Source organism: Coregonus lavaretus, assembly GCF_964263955.1.
Source record: "Coregonus lavaretus genome assembly, contig: HAP1_SCAFFOLD_172, whole genome shotgun sequence".
Taxonomy (NCBI): Eukaryota; Metazoa; Chordata; class Actinopteri; order Salmoniformes; family Salmonidae; genus Coregonus; species Coregonus lavaretus.
The window spans coordinates 27787-54445 of record NW_028156410.1 but is presented as its reverse complement, the minus strand read 5'-3'; the positions used below and the strand labels follow the sequence as shown (position 1 = coordinate 54445).

Here is a 26659-nt window from a genome sequence, read left to right as displayed (position 1 = left end):
TGATGAGCATTGATTGCTGCTTAAATTCTGAAAGTAGCCAATAGCATTCATATATAGAAGACACAGAAGGGAAAGATGGTATTGGTCTACAGTAGCAAAGTCTGAAAATATATATATACAGTGAGGGAAAAAAGTATTTGATCCCCTGCTGATTTTGTACGTTTGCCCACTGACAAAGAAATGATCAGTCTATAATTTTAATGGTAGGTTTATTTGAACAGTGAGAGACAGAATAACAACAACAAAATCCAGAAAAACGCATGTCAAAAATTGTATAAACTGATTTGCATTTTAATGAGGGAAATAAGTATTTGACCCCCTCTCAATCAGAAAAATGTCTGGCTCCCAGGTGTCTTTTATACAGGTAACGAGCTGAGATTAGGAGCACACTCTTAAAGGGAGTGCTCCTAATCGCAGCTTGTTACCTGTATAAAAGACACCTGTCCACAGAAGCAATCAATCAATCAGATTCCAAACTCTCCACCATGGCCAAGACCAAAGAGCTCTCCAAGGATGTCAGGGACAAGATTGTAGACCTACACAAGGCTGTAATGGGCTACAAGACCATCACCAAGGAGCTTGGTGAGAAGGTGACAACAGTTGGTGCGATTTTTCGCAAATGGAAGAAACACAAAAGAACTGTCAATCTCCCTCGGCCTGGGGCTCACCTCGTGGAGTTGCAATAATCATGAGAATGGTGAGGAATCAGCCCAGAACTACACGGGAGGATCTTGTCAATGATCTCAAGGCAGCTGGGACCATAGTCACCAAGAAAACAATTGGTAACACACTACGCCGTGAAGGACTGAAATCCTGCAGCGCCCGCAAGGTCCCCCTGCTCAAGAAAGCACATATACAGGCCCGTCTGAAGTTTGCCAATGAACATCTGAATGATTCAGAGGAGAACTGGGTGAAAGTGTTGTGGTCAGATGAGACCAAAATCGAGCTCTTTGGCATCAACTCAACTCGCCGTGTTTGCAGGAGGAGGAATGCTGCCTATGACCCCATGAACACCATCCCCACCGTCAAACATGGAGGTGGAAACATTATGCTTTGGGGATGTTTTTCTGCTAAGGGGACAGGACAACTTCACCGCATCAAAAGGACGATGGACGGGGCCATGTACCGTCAAATCTTGGGTGAGAACCTCCTTCCCTCAGACAGGGCATTGAAAATGGGTCGTGGATGGGTATTCCAGCATGACAATGACCCAAAACACACGGCCAAGGCAACAAAGGAGTGGCTCAAGAAGAAGCACATTAAGGTCCTGGAGTGGCCTAGCCAGTCTACAGACCTTAATCCCATAGAAAATCTGTGGAGGGAGTTGAAGGTTCGAGTTGCCAGACTTCAGCCTCGAAACCTTAATGACTTGGAGAAGATCTGCAAAGAGGAGGGGAAAAAAATCCCTCCTGAGATTTGTGCAAACCTGGTGGCCAACTACAAGAAACGTCTGACCTCTGTGATTGCCAACAAGGGTTTTGCCACCAAGTACTAAGTCATGGGGTTAAATACTTATTTCCCTCATTAAAATGCAAATCAATTTGTAACATTTTTGACATGCGTTTTTCTGGATTTTTTTGTTGTTATTCTGTCTCTCACTGTTCAAATAAACCTACCATTAAAATTATAGACTGATCATGTCTTTGTCAGTGGGCAAACGTACAAAATCAGCAGGGGATCAAATACTTTTTTCCCTCACTGTATATATATTTTGTACCTTTATTTAACTAGGCAAGTCAGTTAAGAACAAATTCTTATTTTCAATGACGGCCTACACCGGCCAAACCCAGACGACGCTGGGCCAATTGTGCGCCGCCCTATGGGACTCCCAATCACGGCCGGATTGTGATACAGCCTGGAATCGAACCAGGGTCTGTAATGACGCCTCTAGCACTGGGAGGCAGTGCCTTAGACCGCTGCGCCACTCGGGAGCTCAATATATAAAAATCGAAATAATTTGAAGACAGTTTTTCCCCATTATCCAGCAAATAGTAAAAGTGGGTCAGGGACTTGATGTTTTGTTATTGTGTGTGTCAGCAAAGAGTTTCTAGTTCATACTCTCCTCTCAGACTAATAGATCAATACATTCATACCCATTATTTGCCTTGAAATCAGCTACATTCATAGTTAATACTTATTACTTTTCCTCCTCACTCCAACAATGACTCAAGTGTCACTCAAAACTCAGACAGAAATGTAGAGTGAATCCCAAACAATCAGCTAGACAATAAACTCAAGGACACACATTTCTGTCCCCTGGCAACGATTGGAATTAACAATAGAGATGCAGTATAATTTCAACCTGAAGGATAATTGAGTTTCCAATATGGATGTCATATGAGGATGCCTGCATCATACGATCACAGCAGAGCAAGGACAGGACAGTGTGTCCTCGGCGAGACCAGGTAGGCTACGCCTCCCACCCCCTCCCTTCCACCTCCCCTCCCCCAGCTAACCGCCATGTCAACTTGATTATTCACACAGCCTCCTAGTCATAACGGCACATAATCTAGGGGGAAATTGTATCGAAATAACTATGAAAGACTGGTTGTCTTCTTTGGAAAAGCATAAAAACACAGAATAATACATCCTCCACTCACAGCTCCAGATTTTTACAGACCCACCATCCTACTGCAAGTGTGATGAAGAGAGAGCGTGATAGATGGATAAAGAGATTGTCAAAGTCTGAGATGGCTGTTTTTCCCCATAGTTAACTTTAGATATAGCAAGGAAGAACTCACTTGATAACGAAACAGCAGTCTACCCTGTCAGCCACTGGACCACCATTAGTACTATTGTCTCCCATGTTCTACTAGCCTGTTTGTTTCACACTCTCCTGAGCTGATAAGAGCAGCTGAAGTCCCATATGGTTTTCCTGCATGGCTCTGTACTGTGTGTTTTCTTGGGTTATCAGCAGCTGTGTTGTTATATAACACCCAAATATCTACAGGACATAGCTAAATAAAGATCAAATAGAACCTAAATATTAGTACAGGACCCACAATAGCATTTTACAACCTTGTCCGTTGCTTTTATTGCATACATTCAGAGCTGTTGTGTGTGTGTGTTTGTGTGTAATTCTATCAAGAGAGTAGCTGATAATGGGCAGGGAAGTATGGATGGCACAGCCCTCAAATCTCACACCTGTGACTGCAAGGACCAAGACACAGTCTCCCCTGGCATTCACACTCTACACACATTATTATTCTTTGGTTGTATTGTTTTTTTGTTTTTTTTAAAGTCTGTCTTTAGTTGTAGTTAATATATATAAGTCTGGAATGTCTACATGTTAATGTTTTTTAAATGTATATAAATTGCCAAGTCTTCTGTCTGTAATGTCTTTTTCGTTATGTGTCGGACCCCAGTAAGACTAGCTGTCGCCATTGCCGCTGGTTTATGGGGATCCTGAATTAAATCAAAAATTCACAACTGCCATCTGGGATAAGACACCAGGCTATAGCAACCACTTCAATCAAACTACATTCCAACACGCGGTCGTGTAATCTGCTCAACTGTATGCTGTGAACTGCTTGACGATGCCATAGGTTCCTTGTATCATGGCATAGCAGCAGAACCGTTCTGACCCTCTTGAACACTGAGCACAGAGGCACACTCACAGAGCACCAGGTGAGGTGGGTGACCTGAAAGGATAACAGCTGTCATTCCTGCCTCAGGTACTCTGTTTATGTCATCCTATCTGTCTGACCTATTCCTACTTTACAACCCAATTGTAAAACATGAGAGAAAAACTCTGTATGGAAGGCCAGGAGTAAACCCAGGCCTACAATACATCTCTGGGGCTTTCTCACTAGGAATCTACAGTAAAGTTACAACACTGGTACCTACCTGTCTACTCAAAGCCAAGGCATCTTGACTCTCACTGAACGCCAGGGAACTGGATGTTTCTCATCGAGCCAAAGATCAGCTAGGGTAGATGTAAAACTTCCATTGATATGGTGATGATACCTCTCCACCCTACAGAGTCGATATGGATACAGTAGCTGATCTCCAGAAGTGTTGCAGAAGAAGGAGGGAGGAAAATACCTATAGCCTTATTATACCCTTCTGTATTGTATTGCAACCTATTCTGAATTTGTACATGTTCAATGCACACTGGGTTTACTACTGTAAGTACATTCTACTAAAGGGAATATATCGAAATCATACATTTTCAAAATCTTTTGACCAATCAGATCAGCTCTGAAAAGATCAGAATTGGGCTGCCTGTGTAAACACAGCCATTGAGAAACAGTATAAAAAATACCACCTTACGTGACTACAGTTTCTACTGTATTCTCCATATATCCACTATCGGATCAACCTTCAAGGTTGATTAGTTTAATAAAGACCAACGATCCAAAAGACTCAGCTCTACTCAATTCTAATGTATCTTATGAGTGGAGCTTTTGAAACAACTAGATAAGAGTCCATTTGAGTTAAACAATGGTTTATTGACTTTGCTGTTCAATGCACATCAAGAAAACACAAATATCACATTTAAGTAAACCTCATCATCTATAAAAGAAAAGAGAGAACCATCATTGGACTGGACCAAGAGAGCGGAGGGAGGGGACATCAGTACAAAAATAGACCAGCAATTTGAATATTATAGCCACACAGGCAGTGTATTCTGCCAGCAGCGAGTAGTACATATGGGGCTATGTGACGCAGTCTTCTAATTCGTTCAGGGGAAAGTCAAAGAGTCAGGACCCAAAAATAAATTAGGGTAGTTAATTTTTCTTTTGCATGCTCCAGGAACAGAGAGCAGCTGTTAAGTTTGGTCAACATGTCTCCCGAGTGGCGCAGTGGTCTAAGGCTGTGCCACTAGAGATCCTGGTTCGAATCCAGGCTCTGTCGTAGCCGGCCGCGACCGGGAGACCCATGGGGCGGTGCACAATTGGCACAGTGTCGTCCAGGGTAGGGGAGGGACTGGCCGGCAGGGATGTAGCTCAGTTGGTAGAGCATGGCGTTTGCAACGCCAGGGTTGTGGGTTCGATTCCCACGGGGTGCCAGTATGAAAAAAAAAAAAATGTATGCACTCAATAACTGTAAGTCGCTCTGGATAAGAGCGTCTGCTAAAATGACTAAAAAAAAATAAAAGATGTTTACAAGCTTTGCATGCAGATTCTGGGCAAGAGTGTATTGGTATCCACATGTTGGTGGACTGACTCACTGTAGTGTGTTTTCTCTGAACGAATGAGGATGCCTAAATCGAAGAAGGTAAGTACTTAGAGGCATTCAGTGCTATTACTGGGGCCTGAGGTTAGCTGTCAAGACATGTCTCCACACAGCTGCTACTGCTCACAAGGAGCTGAATCACACCATCTGGGAGCAGGGGTGACTATGAACCACTGCTGACAGCAGGCAAAGATTCACACTTACAGCACACCTGATGACTGTAGACAAGTACAGATATTGTCATATATAAATGACACCCTTAAACGATACACCATTAATTTTTAAATAAGTTTAAAAAAAGAAAAATGTGTTCACACATGTATTTGTTTGATTAACAACTGCACAGGCCCCCCCTCCCCTAAAAAAATCCTAACTGAAATTGAGATTTTTCACTTCAAAGTCAAAAAATGGCCTGTTTGTTTGGAGGCAAGTTCTTGTTTACTGTGTCATTTATCTCACGTGGTAATTTGCAGGTGCATAAATGGTAAAAATTCCTTTGGGTGGTGGACCATTCTTGATACACTCCTGCAGTGTTGCAGTTCTTGACACAAACCGGTGCTCCTGGCACCTACTACCATACCACGTTCAAAGGCACTTCCATCTTTTGTCTTGCCCATTCACCCTCTGAATGGCACACATACACAATCCATGTCTCAATTGTCTCAAGGCTTAAAAATCATTCTTTAACCCGTCTCATCCCCTTCATCTACACTGATTAAAGTGAATTTAACAAGTGACATCAATAAGGGATCATAGCTTTCACCTGGATTCACCTGGTCAGTCTGTCATGTTTTGTATACACATAGCATCATCTATAAACTGTATGTCTGACAAGTGGTCTCTCCTCAGATTATCAGATGGGTCTGTTTTGTTTATGTGCCAGTCTTCTCCGTCAACGCACTCATTTTCTGACAAATCCAGCTTTTGGGGAGTAAGTCTGTCTGGACTCTCTGGAGGAAGGGAAGGATCACTCCACAGGTGGTCCATTCTGACCCACATGTATTCTGAGATCAGCAGCAGTGGCCAATAGATCGTCAGCAGTCAGGGTCAGGGAGACCCTCCAGGAAATGTGTTAGCATACTAAGAATAACATTTATTTACCCACAATGCTACAGTACAGTGCCTCTGAGTTAAGCCAGGCTGATATCTAATCACGAGCCATGGGTTGTTGCCGATGCCCACAGCCTATATACTGCAGAGATGCAGTTCAGTTAAGGAGAAGACAAAGGCCATTTTTATAAGCATTACAATTCCCCTATATCAATCCTCTCTTATCAAAACCCAGCAGTCAGACCAGACATTCAGTCAACATGGATATCAGAGGAAGTAAGATTGCTTTTGTGCCTGCTTGAATTCTCATGATCCCTTTGGAAGGACTCAACATAAAGAACAGTAACTTCTTTACCCTAGGAATATATCAAACTCACTCAGGAGAGTAGTGGTGAGAGGATATTCTGACATGGGAAAATATGTACAATGGACAAACTCTGGCAGAAACATTTGCTCAGGGGGTGGTGAGTGAGTAACCTCTACTGAAGGAGAGCTATAATGCCATACAGGGTTTACACAAGGCCTTAAGGGCCATGAAGTGGATAATCTCTAAAGAGGTCAACTGCCAAGACACCAGATGTTGGCAGGGGAGAAGAAGTACAAGCGAGGTTCTGAGAATGACAGGAGTACCAACAGGTTCTGATAGACTCTCAATAAGACCGACCAGGATTATGATGATCAATTACAGCATTTCCCGTACCACCCAAAAACATGCACAGTCAAGACATAAGAATTGAACTGGACATTTATTATTGCCTGAGGCGTGTGCTCGAAGGTTCATGTATATAGTTTAATGTATATGACTTAACATACATAAAGTACCCCCTTGACATTACACTCATAACAGGAGGCATTACAATTCAATTCAGCGTACGCAACAGGTCAGGAATTGGACAAAGAACCATCAGTGCAACCTCTTGGACTTGGCTCTCTTTGTCACTGACCTCTGAAGCTTATTCTGGTACACTTCTCATCAGTTACACTGCTATACTGCTGAGAGTTAAGGCAGTTTTTACCATCTTACAGTGTGATCATATGTATTTAAAGCCTTCTGACACTAAGCCAGTAATTGTGCTATTGCCCTTTCTTTAAATGTCAAAGCTGTTATATTTCCTCAGTGTTTAACTGACTACTGCCGCAAGTTTAAATGGTAATTGTCAGGTAATTGTCATTCCGCTCATTGCTAGGTGATTTCTAATTTCAGATGAGGTCTCCATTATGTGGGTAGCAGTTCAGCGATTTACAAGGGACTTGCAGTTAAGCACTTTGAATGGAAACCAAGTTCTTTGTGAACAAATGTTCAATTTCTATATTCACATAGTTACATAAATAGCAGCACACAGTATTTCTAAATAGAGCACACATTATATTAACATCATTTTAAAAACATTCGATTTTTATTTTACATACATTACACATGACAATGTGACTGCTAGTGTCAAAATACTGTCAGCACTTTGGTGTCATTTGGTACTTAACCATTCTTACGGTTACATTGCCCAATAACCAACAGATCCAGTAAGAACCGTGAAATGGGGCAGGTTCCCAATACTGCTGTTACTGCCATACTATTTGAGTGCAAAGATATCATTCTAGCTAGTCGTTACAAGCAACTTCATGTACTATAGACTTCAAGTAAAGGCAGGAAGTTGACAAAGGCATCAGTCTGTATGGTAGTCAATCTAACCTGTAGAGCCGACTGATCCTGATCATTGTCCCTCTCTAGACTGTTGTTGAAATCTCCCGTCAGCACCTCTATGGTCAGCTCCAACAGCATCCGATATGCTTGCAAATCCTTGTTCTCTGTAAAACATAGGATAACGTCAGAATACGACAAATAAAAGCAATTTGACTAGATGAAACTACATATTAAGTCACGCAGTAAAAAAAAACACATGCAAGTTCACACTTACTTTAAAAGCTGTTCTAGTTCCCTTTTGATTTTGGTGACAACTGGTGGACCCTGATAGGTTAAAGCGGTGTACAACTGGACCAATGAGGCTCCAGCACAGATCTTGTCCAGGGCATCTTGTCCACTGGCTACACCCCCAACTCCAATGATTGGCACCTTACCTTCAATGAGAAAGAGCAATACTGGGTGAATAAAGAGAACATTCTATACACCCCAGCCCACAATCAATCAATCAATCAATCAATCAGGCCAGTATCAGCTGCAGCAGTGTTATGATGATCCTTCACGGAGCCTACCTACCTTTTGTCAAGCTGTACATCTCTCTCACAGTGCGTGTAGAGAGCTCCTTGATGGGCTGGCCGCTCAACCCTCCCACCTCTTTACTCTGGGGGTCCTGTAGGGTCTCAGGCCTGGATACTGTGGTGTTGGACACCAACAGCCCATCCACACCAAGCTAAAACACAAACCATAATTACCTATTTGACATTACCCCATAACACCACATCAAACAAATTTAGGCAATCCAATCATTGAGAATTAAGATGAACAAATCCTAACTTTCTTTTTTCATGATACAGACACTTGTAATCTGTTTAAAAGTGAGTCCTGTATTCTATTGGAGTTAGTGTAGCATTCTAATTGTTCCAGGCACACTTGAACGAATACACTCAGGCTGCGTTAAGACAGGCAGCCCAATTCTGATATTTTTTTCACTAATTGGTCTTTTGACCAATCAGATTAGCTCTGAAAAAGATTGGATGTGAAAAGATCGGATGTGATTGGTCAAAAGACCAATTAGTGGGAAAAATATCAACATTTGGCCATCGATGTTGGGACACAGCTCACCAATGGACTGTCTGACACAGATTTACCGTAACGTATCTAATACTCTTCAAATATTTGCTGTGCTTTCTATCGGTCTCCCTTTTCCCATTTGGAGTCTGTCTGCTTCCATGAACACAGAAAAACAGAAACACTCCTCCAGTCCCCTTAACATAGAGAGTGGAGAGGAGGCAACACTAATGCATTCAAATCAATTTGGTGATATGTCCTCTGCTGGCTAAGACCCACGGCAGCAGGACTGCTCTGATGACGCCTACAGAACACAAGCTGACTACGTGAGTGGGGTGAGAAGTGTGGCAAGGAAGATGAGCAAACAGGAGAAACACGGATGACCAAAGTAAGCAGCCCCAAGTCATTGGGGGCTATATACTGTAGGTTAAGGCTTGGTGAGTAGGCTACATAGAGAGGCCCACAGGATCACACTGACCCCTGTGTGGCTAGGCCTCTGACTGACCCCTGTGTGGCTAGGCCTCTGACTGACCCCTGTGTGGCTAGGCCTCTGACTGACCCCTGTGTGGCTAGGCCTCTGACTGATCCCTGTGTGGCTAGGCCTCTGACTGACCCCTGTGTGGCTAGGCCTCTGACTGACCCCTGTGTGGCTAGGCCTCTGACTGACCCCTGTGTGGCTAGGCCTCTGACTGACCTCTGTGACCACATCAGCAATGTCCTGCTTATCCTGGGCGGTGAGGTCAGGGGCGATCTTTACCAGTACAGGTGGCCTGCTCCCCCCCTGTAGGGCATCACGCTCCTTCAGCACCTGGATGGGAGAGGGGGAACAGGGGGGGAAGACAGGAGGGTACAGGGATATATACATGAGCCACCACAGACACACAATCAATTATAACCATCACATCCACACAGGTCAATGAGATGTGACAATGTACAGCACAACATGAAGACCAAACAACGGCAATACACCTAAGCAGTTTTCTCTAAGGTTATTCGTGTTCAATCCAAACAGTGCTGTGCTTGCTTGCTTGTGTGATGTGTATGTTGTCTAAATGGGAAGTCAATTATCTTTTGACATAGAAATCCATATTAAAACATCACCAGCTATGTCAATAAAGTTGAACTGAACAGAAACACCAGACTTCAATAAAGGAAAAGTTGCAACAACATGCTCTCTGGAAAGCCAATGATACATACACTACAAACATAAAATAAATACAATTTATGATATCACATTTGAGTGTGACATCCTGGTTAAATAAAATATAAATAAATCATATCTAGGTCAGTCAAACATTGCCAGCCACTGACCTTGTACAGCAGTTTTCGCAGTTCCCCTTTCCCCTGCAGGTCCCTGAGGCCTGGGGTGTTGGGGCTGCTCACGTTCACCACCAGGTAATCAGCCAGCGGGCCCAGCGCCCGCACCCCCTCCTGGTAGTCTGCCACTGCATCCTGGGACAGCTTGTTCTTTCCCAGGTTGATGCCCAGGGGCAGGCCAGCTAAAAACACACAGACAGCAGGATATATTCCAGTTGAGTCCCTGGGAGAGGTTAAGGTCAGAACGTAAATAGAATGCATGGGAGTGAATTAAGAGAAAACAGACAGGCCGCAAGCGTCAACTGCGTCACGAGCGTATAGCGCATCAAATTACGCCTTGATCACATCGACATTGCGTTTTGGTACGCCAGAAGTCCATTAATTTCCAATGGAACACTGTGTTCGCCTTGCAGCATTGAGTTGCAGAGGCAGTTGCAGTACGTTCTGTGTGGTGCATAAGTTGGATTTATCGAACGTATGCATCAAACTGTATGTGTAGACGGCTTGACAGAAATGGTAGCAGAAGGTGAATGTTGAACTTTTGTTGCACACATATCCAGATGATGCTGCGTACCATTGTGCGCAATAACGCTGTCGGTGTGATCGAGACGTTAGGAAGCAAGAACATTTTTCTCGCGTCTACGCAGAACAATGCTGGTAAAATGAGCTGATAAATTGTCAAAAAATAGACTGTTGGTGCATTGTTACCTCTGGAATTGTGAAATGTATAGTTAAAAAGTGTCTATTTAGTGTTCATAAGTTTAACTGCAAGCCAACATTATGTAGGCCTATAGGCTAGTCCTTATGAAAAACGGTGTAGCAATGCATGAACGCAATGACATTCTACATTTATAAACTGGATTGTGTTTCTGAATTATATATCTCGTTGTCAATGTCATATCTTGACAGTATCACTGTTGTTGCTTACAGCTGATTGGATTGAAATACAGTTCAAACAATGTGCATGGTTAGTGAGTGCCTTAGTTCAAATTAATTAAATCTGTTCGTTTGTAGAAAGGGAATTCTAGGTATTGTTATGATCTTCCCTACTTTGCTAAGTAAAGTTGTATGGTTAAAAAGTAAATTGGTTGTAGGCTATGGTTTATCTGACAAATAGACTACCTATTTGAAAACAATACAGCAGTCTACCTGTTTTGATTTAGATCATGGGCATATAGTCCAGGCTACTATGGCTGGAAAACTTGAGGAATGAGGTAACTAAGATTTCAAGAGAGTATACAACTGTTTATAATAGCTTTCCATGACAAATACGGCTTAATAACTGGTTTACGGTACGTGGTCTATGTGAATTAATGCTTGCTGTTCTCGCACGCGCAAATTCACGCCGTTGACGGACATCACCCCGTGTGATTTTGGCTTAATGTCACAATCTAAATCAGTGGGGACATTTTGTTACTAATGCTCTATTTTACTGAAAATATGGCAAATTGAATTAAATCAAACTTGAAACTTGAACCAAATGCTCTTCATTAAAGATATAAAGCAATGTTTTAAAAATACAACAGTCAAAATGTTTTGTCGATAACACTTGACAAAAACATTTCAGTTGTTTGCTTTTTGTCTGTCAATACAAGACTGTATAGGCTAGTACTGTTCCGACTTGGATAATCATTTGTAAGCGTTTACTAGCTCCTCTGCTAGAGTGTGATTGGTATTAGGAACGTCTCTGAGCCTGGGGAAAGATAATGTCCATATAAAATAGGGGCAGAGGATTAGTGTAGTGTAATTGGCTGTGTGCCCCTGAGACATTTATCAGCGCGCTGTCAAACCTATCAGTCTGACAGACAGGACAGAAACATGAGTTGTCTCTCTAGTACCTTTAGTCAGCTCTACCTGGGTGCCTTCTCTTGCCTTTAGTCTCTCCTGTGCTGCTGCAAGACCAAAGCTGTTGAACCCATATCTGAAACATACCCACAACATAATCAAGAGGTTAAGTTTATGTAATACACAAAATGCCATACATGTCAAAAAAGCAACTATCAGCAATTTAGGATCCATTCCTTTATCATGCCATTATGATACAGTATGTGTTTATCCCTGACTGTCAAGAGTGCATATTCAATTCATTTGATTACTAAAATCCATGATACATGAAATCCAGATGTGTTTTTTGGCAAAATAATTTCAGTCAGTGGAGTAAAACTTTAATAAACAACACCATAATGAAATGAGGCCTTTATTTCATGCTCTTCTTATGCACTCTTTTTGACTTTAACTTCTGGGAAGCTGTGTTGTTGTACACCGAGTAGTCAAAGAAGAACTCTGGCATATTAATATATGAGAGGTTTGTTAGTCTGAGCACCTCACATACCTGCATATGGTCCATGCTAAATTGAATTAATCATATTGATTCTAGCCTAATATACGAATGCTTATTCTCATTTACTGACTACATGACATCAAAGAAAAACAACGTGGATACATCCACAGTGAGCTCCAAAAGTATTAGGACAGTGACAAATGTGTTGCTGTATTGGCTCAGTACTCCTGCACTTTTGATTTGAAATGATACAATGACAATGATGTTAAAGTGCAGACTCAGCTTTAGTTTGAGGGTATTTTCATCCATATCGGGTGAACCATTTAGAAATTACAGCACTTTTTGTACAAAAGTATCGTGACAAATTCACTTATATGTGTATTAAAGTAGTAAAGAGTTAAGTATTTGGTCCCATATTCATAGCACGCAATGACTACATCAAGCTTGTGACTCCACAAATTTGTTGGATGCATTTGCTGTTCAGATGATTCTTTGCCCAATAGAAATGAATGGTAAATAATGTATTGTGTCATTTGAGTCACTTTTATTGTAAATAAGAATATAATATGTTTTTAAACACTTCTACATTAATGTGGATGCTACCATGATTACGGAAAATCCTGAATGAATTGTGAATAATGATGAGTGATTCATATCATACCGCCAAGACATGCTATTCTCTCACCATTACAATAACAGGGGAGGTTAGCATTTAGTTTTTGGTGGTGGGGGGGATATGATACTGTATTTGTGCGTCTAACTTTCTCACTCATCATTATTCACAATTCATTCAGGATTATTGTTAGATTAATTTGGATTTTAAGAATAATGACTAAAGGATTTCACCCCAAATACAGTATAAATGTTAGAATTATCATGTAGTGTCAACCCACTAACAGAGGGGGCGGTACTAAACATTCAAGGGTGAAGGGGAAGGCGGAAACTGTTTAGAAAAGCCACCTAAAGGTGGGAGGAGTCAAGTTCAGGAGGTATAAAATCGTATGTTTGTGTTTTTGGCGTCAGAGCTCTCCATGAATAAATATACAGATAATAGCTTGAATCATTGATGATTAAAACCAGAGCCTTACAACCTCTGGTAATGATTCAAGCTTAGGTTGAATTAGAGATAGAAATTCACATGACAGATTGGTCCTTTGAGCGGAGCTTAAATACGTCTTTATCGTTCTAAGGACACCGAATCCGTGCACGGCCGGGTGATTGCATCCGTGGAGAATAGTCCTGGCCTTCGACGTTAAGGTTATAAACAGGCCGGTGATTACTCTTATGAACGATAAAGACGTTAACGAGTTTGAAAAAGCATTTAAATCCAAACTGCAAGGAAAAGGTCAGTAATTTTTATTCATGGATTTTGGTGAAATGATTTGAACTTGTATGAGAATAGTAATTCTTGTGGAGGGCAGAGAATAGTTACCAAAATCTCAAAGGAAGTAATAATTATTACGAAACGGGGAGGGTCCGCAATTGACCCTAGGTAAATAGCTATTACCAGAATAATCTAGTCCGAAATGACAAGGGGTGAAAGGCCATCACCAATGTAAACTAGTTTTTATTGAGACTGTACTGGGTACAGTGCTACGATAAACAGGGAAAGGGATGATTTTTGTCGTGTGCTATGGATACATAAAACAGGTCAAAAGTCGCGTATACGACTGGGGATTTGCTAGAACTCTGTGTGTTTCATGAAACTAGAGCAGTTACGACCTCTAGGTTACAAATAGGTTTAGCAAATGACTGTATAATGTTGTGTACGTGTGAGACTTGAGAATCCATCAGTATACGTGATAATTGTTTCAAGGAAGGAGCTAAAAAAAAAATTGGTCGCGTGAGAAAAAATGGTTATCGACCCCTTTCATGAAACCGGAGTTTTAAATAAAAAACTCTGGGTTAGGGGTTAAATAATTTTAAATGGTTAATTACAAAAGCAGATCATACATTGGCTCAAGAGACGCACTAAAATAATAGCTCCTAGAAGAATAATTCTGGGAATTATTACTAAAGGGGGGATTTTTATTTTTCCACCATGGGAAATAAATCTTCTAAAGAGGTCCGAGAATTAACGGGGGATGAAAGATATATGTTAGGAAGAGATCGAAGAAACATGTTTTATGGATCCATTTGGGAGAAGAGGTATGAATTTATTGGGCATCTCGAAGTAAAAAGTTAGAAGTTACAGTGGGGAGAACAAGTATTTGATACACTGCCGATTTTGTAGGTTTTCCTACTTACAAAGCATGTAGAGGTCTGTAATTTTTATCATAGGTACATTTCAACTGTGAGAGACGGAATCTAAAACAAAAATCCAGAAAATCACATTGTATGATTTTTAAGTAATTAATTTGCATTTTATTGCATGACATAAGTATTTGATCACCTACCAACCAGTAAGAATTCCGGCTCTCACAGACCTGTTAGTTTTTCTTTAAGAAGCCCTCCTGTTCTCCACTCATTACCTGTATTAACTGCACCTGTTTGAAATCGTTACCTGTATAAAAGACACCTGTCCACACACTCAATCAAACAGACTCCAACCTCTCCACAATGGCCAAGACCAGAGAGCTGTGTAAGGACATCAGGGATACAATTGTAGACCTGCACAAGGCTGGGATGGGCTACAGGACAATAGGCAAGCAGCTTGTTGAGAAGGCAACAACTGTTGCCGCAATTATTAGAAAATGGAAGAAGTTCAAGATGACGGTCAATCACCCTCGGTCTGGGGCTCCATGCAAGATCTCACCTCGTGGGGCATCAATGATCATGAGGAAGGTGAGGGATCAGACCAGAACTACACGGCAGGACCTGGTCAATGACCTGAAGAGAGCTGGGACCACAGTCTCAAAGAAAACCATTAGTAACACACTGCGCCGTCATGGATTAAAATCCTGCAGCACACGCAAGGTCCCCCTGCTCAAACCAGCGCATGTCCAGGCCCGTCTGAAGTTTGCCAATGACCATCTGGATGATCCAGAGGTGGAATGGGAGAAGGTCATGTGGTCTGATGAGACAAAAATTGAGCTTTTTGGTCTAAACTCCACTCGCCGTGTTTGGAGGAAGAAGAAGGATGAGTACAACCCCAAGAACACCATCCCAACCGTGAAGCATGGAGGTGGAAACATCATTCTTTGGGGATGCTTTTCTGCAAAGGGGACAGGATGATTGCACCGTATTGAGGGGAGAATGGATGGGGCCATGTATCGTGAGATCTTGGCCAACAACCTCCTTCCCTCAGTAAGAGCATTGAAGATGGGTCGTGGCTGGGTCTTCCAGCATGACAACGACCCGAAACACACAGCCAGGGCAACTAAGGAGTGGCTCCGTAAAAAGCATCTCAAGGTCCTGGAGTGGCCTAGCCAGTCTCCAGACCTGAACCCAATAGAAAATCTTTGGAGGGAGCTGAAAGTCCGTATTGCCCAGCGACAGCCCCGAAACCTGAAGGAGAAGGTCTGTATGGAGGAGTGGGCCAAAATCCCTGCTGCAGTGTGTGCAAACCTGGTCAAGACCTACAGGAAACATTATCTCTGTAATTGCAAACAAAGGTTTCTGTACCAAATATTAAGTTCTGCTTTTCTGATGTATCAAATACTTATGTCATGCAATAAAATGCAAATTAATTACTTAAAAATCATACAATGTGATTTTCTGGATTTTTGTTTTAGATTCCGTCTCTCACAGTTGAAGTGTACCTATGATAAAAATGACAGACCTCTACATGCTTTGTAAGTAGGAAAACCTGCAAAATCGGCAGTGTATCAAATACTTGTTCTCCCCACTGTATATGATTAGGCAGATGCATATAAAATGAATTTGAAAAAACAGCGAAAGGAGGGGCTAGAGAGAGCAAGTGTTTTTTTAAGCGCGAAAGTGCTTTAACGGTAACAAAGGAATATTTAACCATCGTGACTGCAGGGGTAAAGAAAAGGAATAGGACAGTCAATTTTTTGGTTCAACGGGTAAAATGTTTGAAAAAATGATTGGTGTCAATTAAGAATTGGCTAAAAACACCACAAAGCGATTATTTGAGAGGTACCTATAAAATTCCAACGATGCATATGTATGAACTTTCACACTCAAACGTAGACGTACGTCATGAGTGAGAAAGTAGAGAATATTTACATTTGCATTTTTGGTCATTTGGCAGACGCTCTGGTCCGGAGCGACTTGCAGAACCAATAGAGGGTTGCATTGAACTATTATGTTGTGTTGGGCATTTGAATGGCATAAGGTGAAATATGTGTGTATGAGGGAATTCAACGGCTGGGATGAATGGTAACCGGATACTACTTAGTATTTGGTTGGTTAATGCTAAAGGGAAGATTTGGAGCGTGGTTGGGGGTTAAAAACTCACTTATTCAATAGGGAATGGGTGGAGAGAGAGAGAGTTTTTACGTGTATTAAAAGTTGCATAAGATAGCTTTAGTAGTATTCTAGATAGGTCTATGAAAACATGTTACAAGTACGAATGACATTATGGAATATCATCCTTAAGTGTATGCTTATCAACGATATCAAGTATTTGTTTTATTGATTAGGGCCGAATCAGAGAGAACAGTTGAAGAAATTGGATGGCGAACTGAAGTAGCGATAGAGCTGTGAGGGTTGAGTTGAGGACAAGGAGAATGATTTGTGGCTCTGGTTGGCGGGAAAAGTGGAGGTCGGGAGACTTTACTGAGAGGAAGTGCTTTGATGAATTCAAATGGTTATTACTTTATTGTATAGGTTGAGTAACACCAGTGGTGGATGAAAATAAATGGTGGATTCTAAAAAATAATTTGGTTTCGTTATGTGAACAATGGGATATCGTTTTTACTATTAGGATGATGGATTGAAAAAACATTGGTTATAAGTACACAGTTTAAGGAGGAGAGAATAAAATAAATGGAGAGAAGGCAACTGTTTAGGGTTGAAAAACAAGCAGGAGAAGATGAGACAACAAGCAGTTTTACAGAAGGAAATTACAGAACTCAGGGAGAGTAGAGAGGAAATACACAGTTTAAGGGGATGACCAGTACCCTTTGATAGCCTTGCCGAGCCCAAGGGCTGGGGAGGAGCAAGCACCAGACACACTGGATGTATATAGGGCGTGGACACAGCGAGATGTAGTTAGAGCTATAGAGGGTGTAGTGCACCCTAAGACAGGAATAAAGGGGTTCAGGAGGGATTTGGAGAGTCTAGCAGCAAGCTTTAAGCTAAACACAGGGGAAATTGAAAGGGCAGTCAGAACCCTAGTTGGGAAAGATTGGGCAGCTGTTCGGGGGCAGTGGGTTTCAGGGGATGCCAATGGAGCAGTCCTACCATGGGCAAATGATGGGCAATATGTTGGGAAAATAACTGAGTTGTGTAATAATTTAAGGGAACATTACCAACGACATGCTGACTTCTCCAAAGTACATGAATGTAAACAGGAAGACAGTGGCCAAGTGGCATACCTGAGCCTCCCCAGGGACAGGGAAATATATAATATAATAATGATGTGCCATTTGGCAGATGCTTTTATCCAAAGCGACTTACGGTCATGCGTGCATAAAATTTTTTGTGTGTGGGTGGTCCCGGGGATCGAGCCCACTGCCTTGGCGTTACAAGCGCCGTGCTCTACCAGCATGAGCTACAGAGGACCACGAAATGACCAGAAATAAGCAGGAATATTAAGAGGACTTTAGTGGGATGGGGAACTACTTCGTTAGCCGAGGTCAAGAGAGATGCAATCCATCATGAGCGGAATAGTAGACAGGATAGAGTAAGAAAAAGAACATACGGGAGCTGAGTATTTAATGGCCACTAGGGGAAATAGCTGGTAGAGGTAGAACTCCAGAATAGAAGGGGAGAGAGATTTTCTTAGGGGGTGGATCAAATAATTGATAATGGATCATTTGAAATGAGATCACATGTAGCAGATTTAGAGTAATCAATTAAATAATCTTTGTATACTCGAGGAATTTTGAGTGATTTTATGGATTAGTTATAAGGAATTAAATTGATACAAACATTATTCATGGGTTAGGACTGGGGATATCTGTATCATGTTTTGTATGTACTACCATCTTTAGATTACGGATGGTAATTGAAGGTTAACAAAATGTATAACCAGGAGAAAGAGATTAGCTTATCTCATTGGAATATTGCTCAGGGCAAGGGGGAGCAGTAGTGAAGTTAGGCAGTATTTAGGTCATAAGAGGGAGCTACCAAATTAAGTTGAGCCTAACTATCTTTGATTGTTATTTTTCAATTGGGTTTTTCAAATTAAAAAAAACACACCCAGCATGATGTTTATAAAGGGTTGTTATGTTGAATTTAGGGGATTTTCAACAGTTCATGGAACGTTTTTTGGGGGGATATTTGAACCTAAATTAATGGAATAAGCTGCAGTAATCAGAGGAATGTACAATCTAAGGCGAGACAACTATTGCCTTGATCATTGATTTAGCAATAGGATCAGGTAGATAGGGACTAGAGAAATTTTTTTTAGATGAAGAATGATGAGCTTTTTGGTAAGGATAGACTGCTGTAAAGCTTGGGTACTCCATTATGTACTGCATACGGGTAAATTAAGTGATCTTATCTATGGGAAGGCAATGGCGGCCCATGGTAAAATCATTGGGAACTCTAGGGAGGCATACATATATCAGGGATGTTACCCAAATGGTAGAGAGTAAAGAGGGATATGACATTGGTCGTGATTTAAAGATGATGGGGTTTTTTTTGGTGGGCTATTAGAGATAACTGGGTTAATCACGAACATAGAGGTTTTTATTCTTTGTTGCTAGGCAGAAGACTTAGGTGACCTAAATATGGACTTGTCATGTCCAACAATCAGTCTTCAGGTCAAGCCCGGGAGAGCTGGGGTAGAACAGAGTTTGAACTAAACATAAGTGTTTTTACAAGATAAGAGATTGATTGATTGGATTACTAATTGATTCTGAACTGAATGAAAGTCGAATTTAGCCGCCATAAAAGACAAAGGAAGTGGGAGGAGCAATAACGAAGCAAAAGACAATCTCAAAAATGAAAGGCTTGGCAATTGGTTGATAAATTACCTAAGGGAATGTTAGGTAGGTGGTAAATATTGACACATGAGCAGAACTATGTGTCAAGAGGGGGGAAGAGGCTAATTGTAGGATTAAATAATATACGAAGGAGAGGACAAAATACTTTTTTAAAAAAATAATGTTTTAGATACAGTCTAAAAAGAGAATGCAGTCAGAAATTGTTAGATTAATCTGAACATGTGTGAAGATAGTTTATTAACCACACCCGTATGTCAGAGGTTTTGTGCCCCACAGGTGAACTAAAGGAGAAGGTGACCCACTATCTAACCAGGTGACTGGTGAGCATCCAGTCACTAGAAGGAAAACTGGAAGCAGGCCTGTTGGGAAGGGCCCTATCAGGTTATGTTGGTCACCGCCTTGGCCATTAGAATAGCAGAGAGAGGAACCTGGGTCCATGTTACCCACTGCAAGAAGGTAAGACCACATACAAGCACCACTTAGCACACGCAGAGTTGGCGAGCAGAACTGGGCCACAGGGTCCGGGGGTCACCTCTGTCAACGAAGATCTCCTACCCAGACCTATCATCACTGTAGTGTGTTCCTAGGGTGTGAGTATGGGGTGGTACCGAGCAGAAGGACTCAAGACAGGAGAGGGTTGGCGGTTTTTGGGAATATGGGTGACCCTGAGCTGCATCATAGTCTCGGCAATAGTCTTGGTATGTCAAGATCCACCACCACCTCGCACCAATTACGCTATGGCCTTACCATTATTAAGAAATAAAAGGGAAGCAACCCGACATACTGACCGTCAAGGACGAGTGATCTACAAAATAGGGGTCAGAGAAGGGTGGGGAGTAAGATTCAAAATTAGGATCAGGGATCTTATCAGGGCAGATAAGCAAGCAAGGTGGGATTATAAAATCCCATTGTATTTATGTTCAGCTCCCTCGGCGGATTGTTCCTGGGCTCAGGTATTTAGACATACTGGGGGACGGAGATATGAGACGGGGGGGGGCTGGACGTCCAGATGGAGGATAAGAAGGTATAACGACATCCCCACGGAGATGGTAGTAACGATAGTAAAGGTCACTAAAGAGGACATGAAAATAACTTACTGGGCTTGCACGGACAAATACGGATGGGATACTTGTCTAAGATTACATTTGATGGAGTCAAAAGATATGGAAAGCACAGGTACTGTCATTAATCCACTAACAGCAATAGACCGAGTAAATCAGTCAAGGGATGACGGAGTCAATTCGACTAACCCGTCCACTATGAAAGATTTTCTCCTCCAAGAATGGAACCAAGGGGAAGTGGAGGGGGTCCCTGATGAGAATCTGGTTAAAGTGGATGAAGTACACCGCTATAGGGCCTTGGGAGAGACCAATTGTTATGCATGCTCCATTGGGCGACCGACAATGTTGACCGCCCCAATGCCAAAGGCAATGTTTCCCTGTGTATTAGACCTGGGGTCCAATCAAAAAGAGCCAAATTGCACAGGTATTGGGCTGGCAAAATTGACATACTGGGCCAGCCCACCTAGATTCACTTTAACTCCTGGCGAATACCAGTGTTACAGACATAGAAATGGCACCCGTAACTTGGGTGATTTTGATGGCTGTAAGGAGATAATTAATGTGACTGATTTAGATAAGGAAGGGAGGAAAAAAATTAGGAGCCTAACCATCCCTCTGACTGATGTGTGGTGAGAAAAAGAAATATAGGTCAGGAAGGAAATAGCCCAATTTGGATAGATGGTATAGGCATCCCCAGGGGTGTTCCAGACGAATACAAAGCTATGAATCAAATATGGGAGAGTTTTACTACAACATTTTTCTGGTGGGTGACAATAAACAAAAATATGGATTGGATAAATTATATATATTACAACCAACAACGATTTATTGATCAGACTAGAGATGCAGTAAAGGGGATCTCTGAGCGATTATCCGCCATCCCGCTCATAACTTAGTAGAGGTTGGTTCTAGATCAGGCAGAAAGGGCCGGTGTCTATAGAAAGATAAGCCATTGTTGCACATTTATCCCTAACAACACCACACTGGATGGGACAGTCACCAGAGCTCTTACAGAATTAACTGCACTAAGTGAAGGATGAACTGAACTCAGAAGTTAGTACATTGTGGATAGGGTGGTTTGATGAAATATTTGGTAAATGGAAAACCCTAGCAGCCACCATCTTAGGAGCGGTCAGTGTTTGTATGGGTATTCTTGTATTATGTGGTTGTTGTCTTGTTCCCTGTGTCCGAGGATTGGTGAGTCAGGTGTTGGTGAAATGCAGTATCTAAACAATGAGAGATGGACTGACTCCGGACTCTGACCAGGGGAATGTGAAAAACTATCCTCCAGGCTTGGTGGATGACGAGGATTTGGACCCTGAAAGACCGCAATTGGATGAAATGTTTATTAGTTCTGATGTGATCTCTGAGATTAATCATGCTTGTAAAATACATTTATCCTGAATGTGGGAATATTTAGTCAAAGGGGTGGATTGTTAGATTAATTTGGATTTTAAGAATAATGACTAAAGGATTTCACCCCAAATACAGTATAAATGTTAGAATTATCATGTAGTGTCAACCCACTAATAGAGGGGGCGGTACTAAACATTCAAGGGTGAAGGGGAAGGCGGAAACTGTTTAGAAAAGCCACCTAAAGGTGGGAGGAGTCAAGTTCAGGAGGTATAAAATCGTATGTTTGTGTTTTTGGCGTCAGAGCTCTCCATGAATAAATATAAAGATAATACTTGTGGGTTGTGGACCTTGATACATTGATGATTAAAACCAGAGCCTTACAACCTCTGGTAATGATTCAAGCTTAGGTTGAATTAGAGATAGAAATTCACATGACAATTATCCATAATCATGGTAGGATCCACATTAATGTAGAAGTGTTTAGAAACATATTCTATTCTTATTTACAATAAAATTTACCAAAATGAGACAATACATTATTTACCATTAATTTCTATTGGGCACAAAATAATCTGAAACAACCAAAACAAACAGCAAATGGATCCAACAAATGTGTGTAGTCACAAGCTTGATATAGTCATTGTGTGCTATGAATATGGGATCAAATACTAAACGTTTTACTACTTTAATATACATACTGTAAGTGAATTTGTCCCAATACGTTTGGTCCCCTAAAATGGGGAAACTACGTACAGAAAGTGCTGTAATTTCTAAACGGTTCACCTGATATGGACGAAAATACCCTCAAATTAAAGCTGACAGTCTGCACTTTAACCACATAGTCATTGTCCCAATACAGAGCCTAAACAACAACACAATTGTCATTGTCCTAATACTTTTGGAGCTCACTGTATTAACCCAACTACACTATCGGTCAAAGGTTTTAGAACACCTACTCATTCAAGGGGTTCTTTATTTTTACTATTTTCTACATTTTAGAATAACAGTGAAGACATCAAAACTATGACATAACATATATGGAATCATGTAGTAACCAAAAAAGTGTTAAACAAATCCAAATATATTTTAAATTTGAGATTCTTCAAATAGCCACCCTTTGCTTTGGTGACAGCTTTGCACACTCTTGGCATTCTCTCAACCAGCTTCATGAGGTAGTCACCTGGAATGCATTTCAATTAACAGGTGGCCTTCTTAAAAGTTAATTTGTGGAATTTATTTCCTTCTTAATGCGTTTGAGTCAATCAGTTGTGTTGTGACAAGGTAGGGGGGTATAAAGAAGATAGCCCTATTTCGTAAAAGAGCAAGTCCATATTATGGCAAGAACAGCTCAAATAAGCAGAGAAACGACAGTCCATCATTACTTTAAGACATGAAGGTCAATCAATACGGAAAATGTCAAAAACGTTTAATGTTTCTTCAAGTGATTTTCCTGGCCTCCCGAGTGGCGCAGCAGTCTAAGGCACTGCATCTTAGTGCTAGAGGCGTCACTACAGACCCTGGTTCGATTCCAGGCTGTATCACAATCCGGCTGTGATTGGGAGTCCCATAGGGCAGCGCACAAGTTGTCCGGGGTAGGCCATCATTGTAAATAAGTATTTGTTCTTAACTGACTTGCATAGTTAAATAAAGGTTAAAAAAATAATAAATGCAGTCGCAAAAGCCATCAAGCACTATGATGAAACTGGCTCTCATGAGGACCGCGACAAGAATGGAACACCCAGTTACCTCTGCTGCAGAGGATAAGTTCATTAGAGTTACCAGCCTCAGAAATTGCAGCCCAAATAAATGCTTCCCAAAGTTCAAGTAACAGACACATCTCAACATCAACTGTTTAGAGGAGATTGTGTGAATCAGGCCTTCATGGTTGAATTGCTGCAAAGAAACCACTACTAAAGAATACCAAGAAGAAGAGACTTGCTTGGGCCAAGAAACACCAGCAATGGAAATTTGTCCTTTGGTCTGGAGTCCAAATTTGAGATTTTTGGTTCCAACCGCCGTGTCTTTGTGAGACGCGGTGTGGGTGAACGGATGATCTCCGCATGTGTATTTCCCACCCCACCATAAAGCATGGAGGAGGTGTTATGGTGTGGGGGTGCTTTGCTGGTGACACTGTCTGTGATTTATTTAGAATTCAAGGCACACTTAACCAGCATGGCTACCACAGTATTCTGCAGCGATACGCCACCCCATCTGGTTTGGGCTTAGTGAGACTATCATGTGTTTTTCAACAGGACAATGACCCAACACACCTCCAGGCTGTGTAAGGGCTATTTTACCAAGAAGGAGAGTGATGGAGTGCTGCATCAGATGACCTGGCCTCCACAATCCCCCGACCTCAACCCAATTGAGATGGTTTGGGATGAGTCGGACGGCAGAGTGAAGGAAAAGCAGCCAACAAGTGCTCAGCATATGTGGGAACTCCTTCAAGACTGTTGGAAAAGCATTCCAGGTGAAGCTGGTTGAGAGAATGCCAAGAGTGTGCAAAGCTGTCATCAAGGCAAACGGTGGCTATTTGAAGAATCTCAAATATAAAATATTTGTTTAACACTTTTATTCTACAATGTAGAAAATAGTAAAAATAAAGAAAAACCCTTGAATGAGTAGGTGTTCTAAAACTTTTGACCGGTAGTGTATGTTGTTGTGCTAGGGCAGTGTCAACGTCAGTCAGCCTGTTTAGAATTTGCTATTCAAAACACTTAAGAAAATTACAGAAAATTATCGCTCCCATCCCTGAAGAAAATGGGATGGTTCAGATTTTTTTTCCCCAGTGGTTTGCTCTTAAATGTTTAGAACGATGTCAAGCAAGCATAGACAGCCATGACAACATGCAGACTTCTTTACTGTGTAACAATTATTTACAAATACCTGATTTACGTTTGGATCTGGGCTGCTTTTTCTTGAGCTTAGGATGAACTTCTCTGACAACCAATATGTCCTTTCATATACGCAAAGTACTGTGTTCTAACAACTCATGAATATGTATAACCATGCCATGGCATCTCATTTCACAGCACCTTTCAGAGTATGAAAGCGAGCGCAAGGAGGTGGCAGTGTAACACCCTGATAACAACACAGAATTCACAAGCTAAAAACATTTGTCTATAATGAATGACAGTCAGCCATGCCATGGTTCAGTAGCCATGTCTTATTCATTCAAACCGTACCGGTTGATGACCGCCTGGTCAGTGGTCAGTCTGAACACACGTGGTTTGGGGTTCCCCTCCTGGGGTTTGGGGGTGATGGTCCCCACCTCCACGAAGCCAAAGCCTAGTCTATACAGCCCGTCAACAGCCTCCCCATGCTTGTCAAATCCTGCTGCTATCCCTATGGGGTTCTTGAACTTAAGGCCCATGACGTTCACTTCCTGGAGATAAGAATTAACAACACCAGGTATAAATGTTGCCTAAATTCCATGGAAGTACACAGTGACCAAAAGAACAGTCACAACTTAGATTAAAAAGGTTTAAAATTAGATTTGACTAGCTAGTTGAGTTATGAGACAGTGGGAGTGAAGGTAATCTCAAACAAAGCATACATTCCGTTCTAATCTTACACCAGCACAAAGGCAATTCAGTGTAAGTGAGGAGTCAAAACAGGAATGAACCTAGCCAGGTCAAACCAGCCCGAACATAGCAAAATCAGTTTGCATGCCAGGCTAGAGGACACCTCCTTCCACACTAACCAGTGATGCTGGGTCCTGGTAGTGGTTCTGAGGCACCAGACCCAGGCCGATGAACCTCACAGCCATGACATGGGCTGTCTCTGCTCCCATAATCCTCTGCAGCAAGGGCATGAGCTGGTTGGCGTAGAAGCGCTCATCTCCCACAGCGGTAAGGTAGGAGACAAACAGGACGCTGCCGGACCCTATGATCTTCACTGCGTCCTTCAGACGCTGCAAACAAAAAATTAAACAATGTGATGGGAATAAACTGAAATATGATGTTTACTAATTGGCATACTGTTGTTGAAGCACATCAGGTGAAATTGCAATAATTGTTCAATCACTAGATGAGGGAGAGTGAACCAGAATACCCAGAGAGACTACCAGCTTTTAACAACCCATGCGTACAACCCAGTGGGTATAATTCAGCATGCCTGAGTCTGTCTAGTCATTCAGCATCCAGCAAACAGTTAACTAGCTTATCACTTAACAAAGACTTGTTACAAGAACAAGCTAACTAGCCACAGGGTAGCAAGCAAAGTTAGCAAGCTCACTTCATTCAACAACACTCTGACTGTAGTAGCTAACGTGAAGTGGCTACTGTCCAGTTTCGCTTACCAAATAGTCAAAACATTGTTCATGACAAATACAAACGATTAAAACATCACTGTTTGATCAATGATGTTACCTTCAGCTGTCCCGCCATGGATGTTATATCACTTTGAAAATGTCTGGAAGCATTTCTCTCACATTGCCGAGAATCACTTCCTGAATGTAATCTCGCGATAGTTCAAAGGCAGCTCTGAAAATGTCAAATAAGAGTTAAATAATAATAATATGCCATTTAGCAGACGCTTTTATCCAAAGCGACTTACAGTCATGTGTGAATACATTTTTACGTATGGGTGGTCCCGGGGATCGAACCCACTACTCTGGCGTTACAAGCGTCATGCTCTGCCAATTGAGCTACAGAGGACCACAATGATGAGTTCAATGATGATTCTGCATAAT

The 26659-nt window shown here is 41.7% G+C and overlaps 1 protein-coding gene across 2 annotated transcripts; it reads right to left on the bottom strand.

Annotated features, from left to right (window-relative positions):
- Positions 1-7004: 7004 nt before the first annotated feature.
- LOC311126382 (dihydroorotate dehydrogenase (quinone), mitochondrial-like) lies at positions 7005-26405 on the bottom strand. 2 transcript variants are annotated; one of them, XM_084200386.1, is made up of 9 exons: positions 26337-26405; positions 25670-25879; positions 25152-25351; positions 12088-12170; positions 10244-10431; positions 9627-9740; positions 8441-8594; positions 8142-8301; positions 7005-8031 (listed from the first exon to the last, which is right to left on the bottom strand). In XM_084200386.1, exons 1-9 carry the CDS (start codon positions 26352-26354, stop codon positions 7938-7940), a joined length of 1221 nt encoding a protein of 406 aa, XP_084056512.1. In that variant the 5' UTR covers positions 26355-26405; the 3' UTR covers positions 7005-7937. The 2 variants fall into 2 exon arrangements, with proteins under 2 accessions (XP_084056512.1, XP_084056513.1); XM_084200387.1 differs by having other exon boundaries at positions 26267-26385.
- Positions 26406-26659: the final 254 nt, after the last annotated feature.

Bases quoted from the DNA above. Each gene is read 5' to 3' on its own strand.
- LOC311126382 (XM_084200386.1), bottom strand. The intron at 10,432-12,087 runs GTACTAGAGAGA...GTGTGTTTTTAG, and splicing joins CCAGGTAGAGCTGACTAAAG to CTGGCCTGCCCCTGGGCATC. The intron at 9,741-10,243 runs GTCAGTGGCTGG...TCTCCCATCCAG, and splicing joins TGCGAAAACTGCTGTACAAG to GTGCTGAAGGAGCGTGATGC.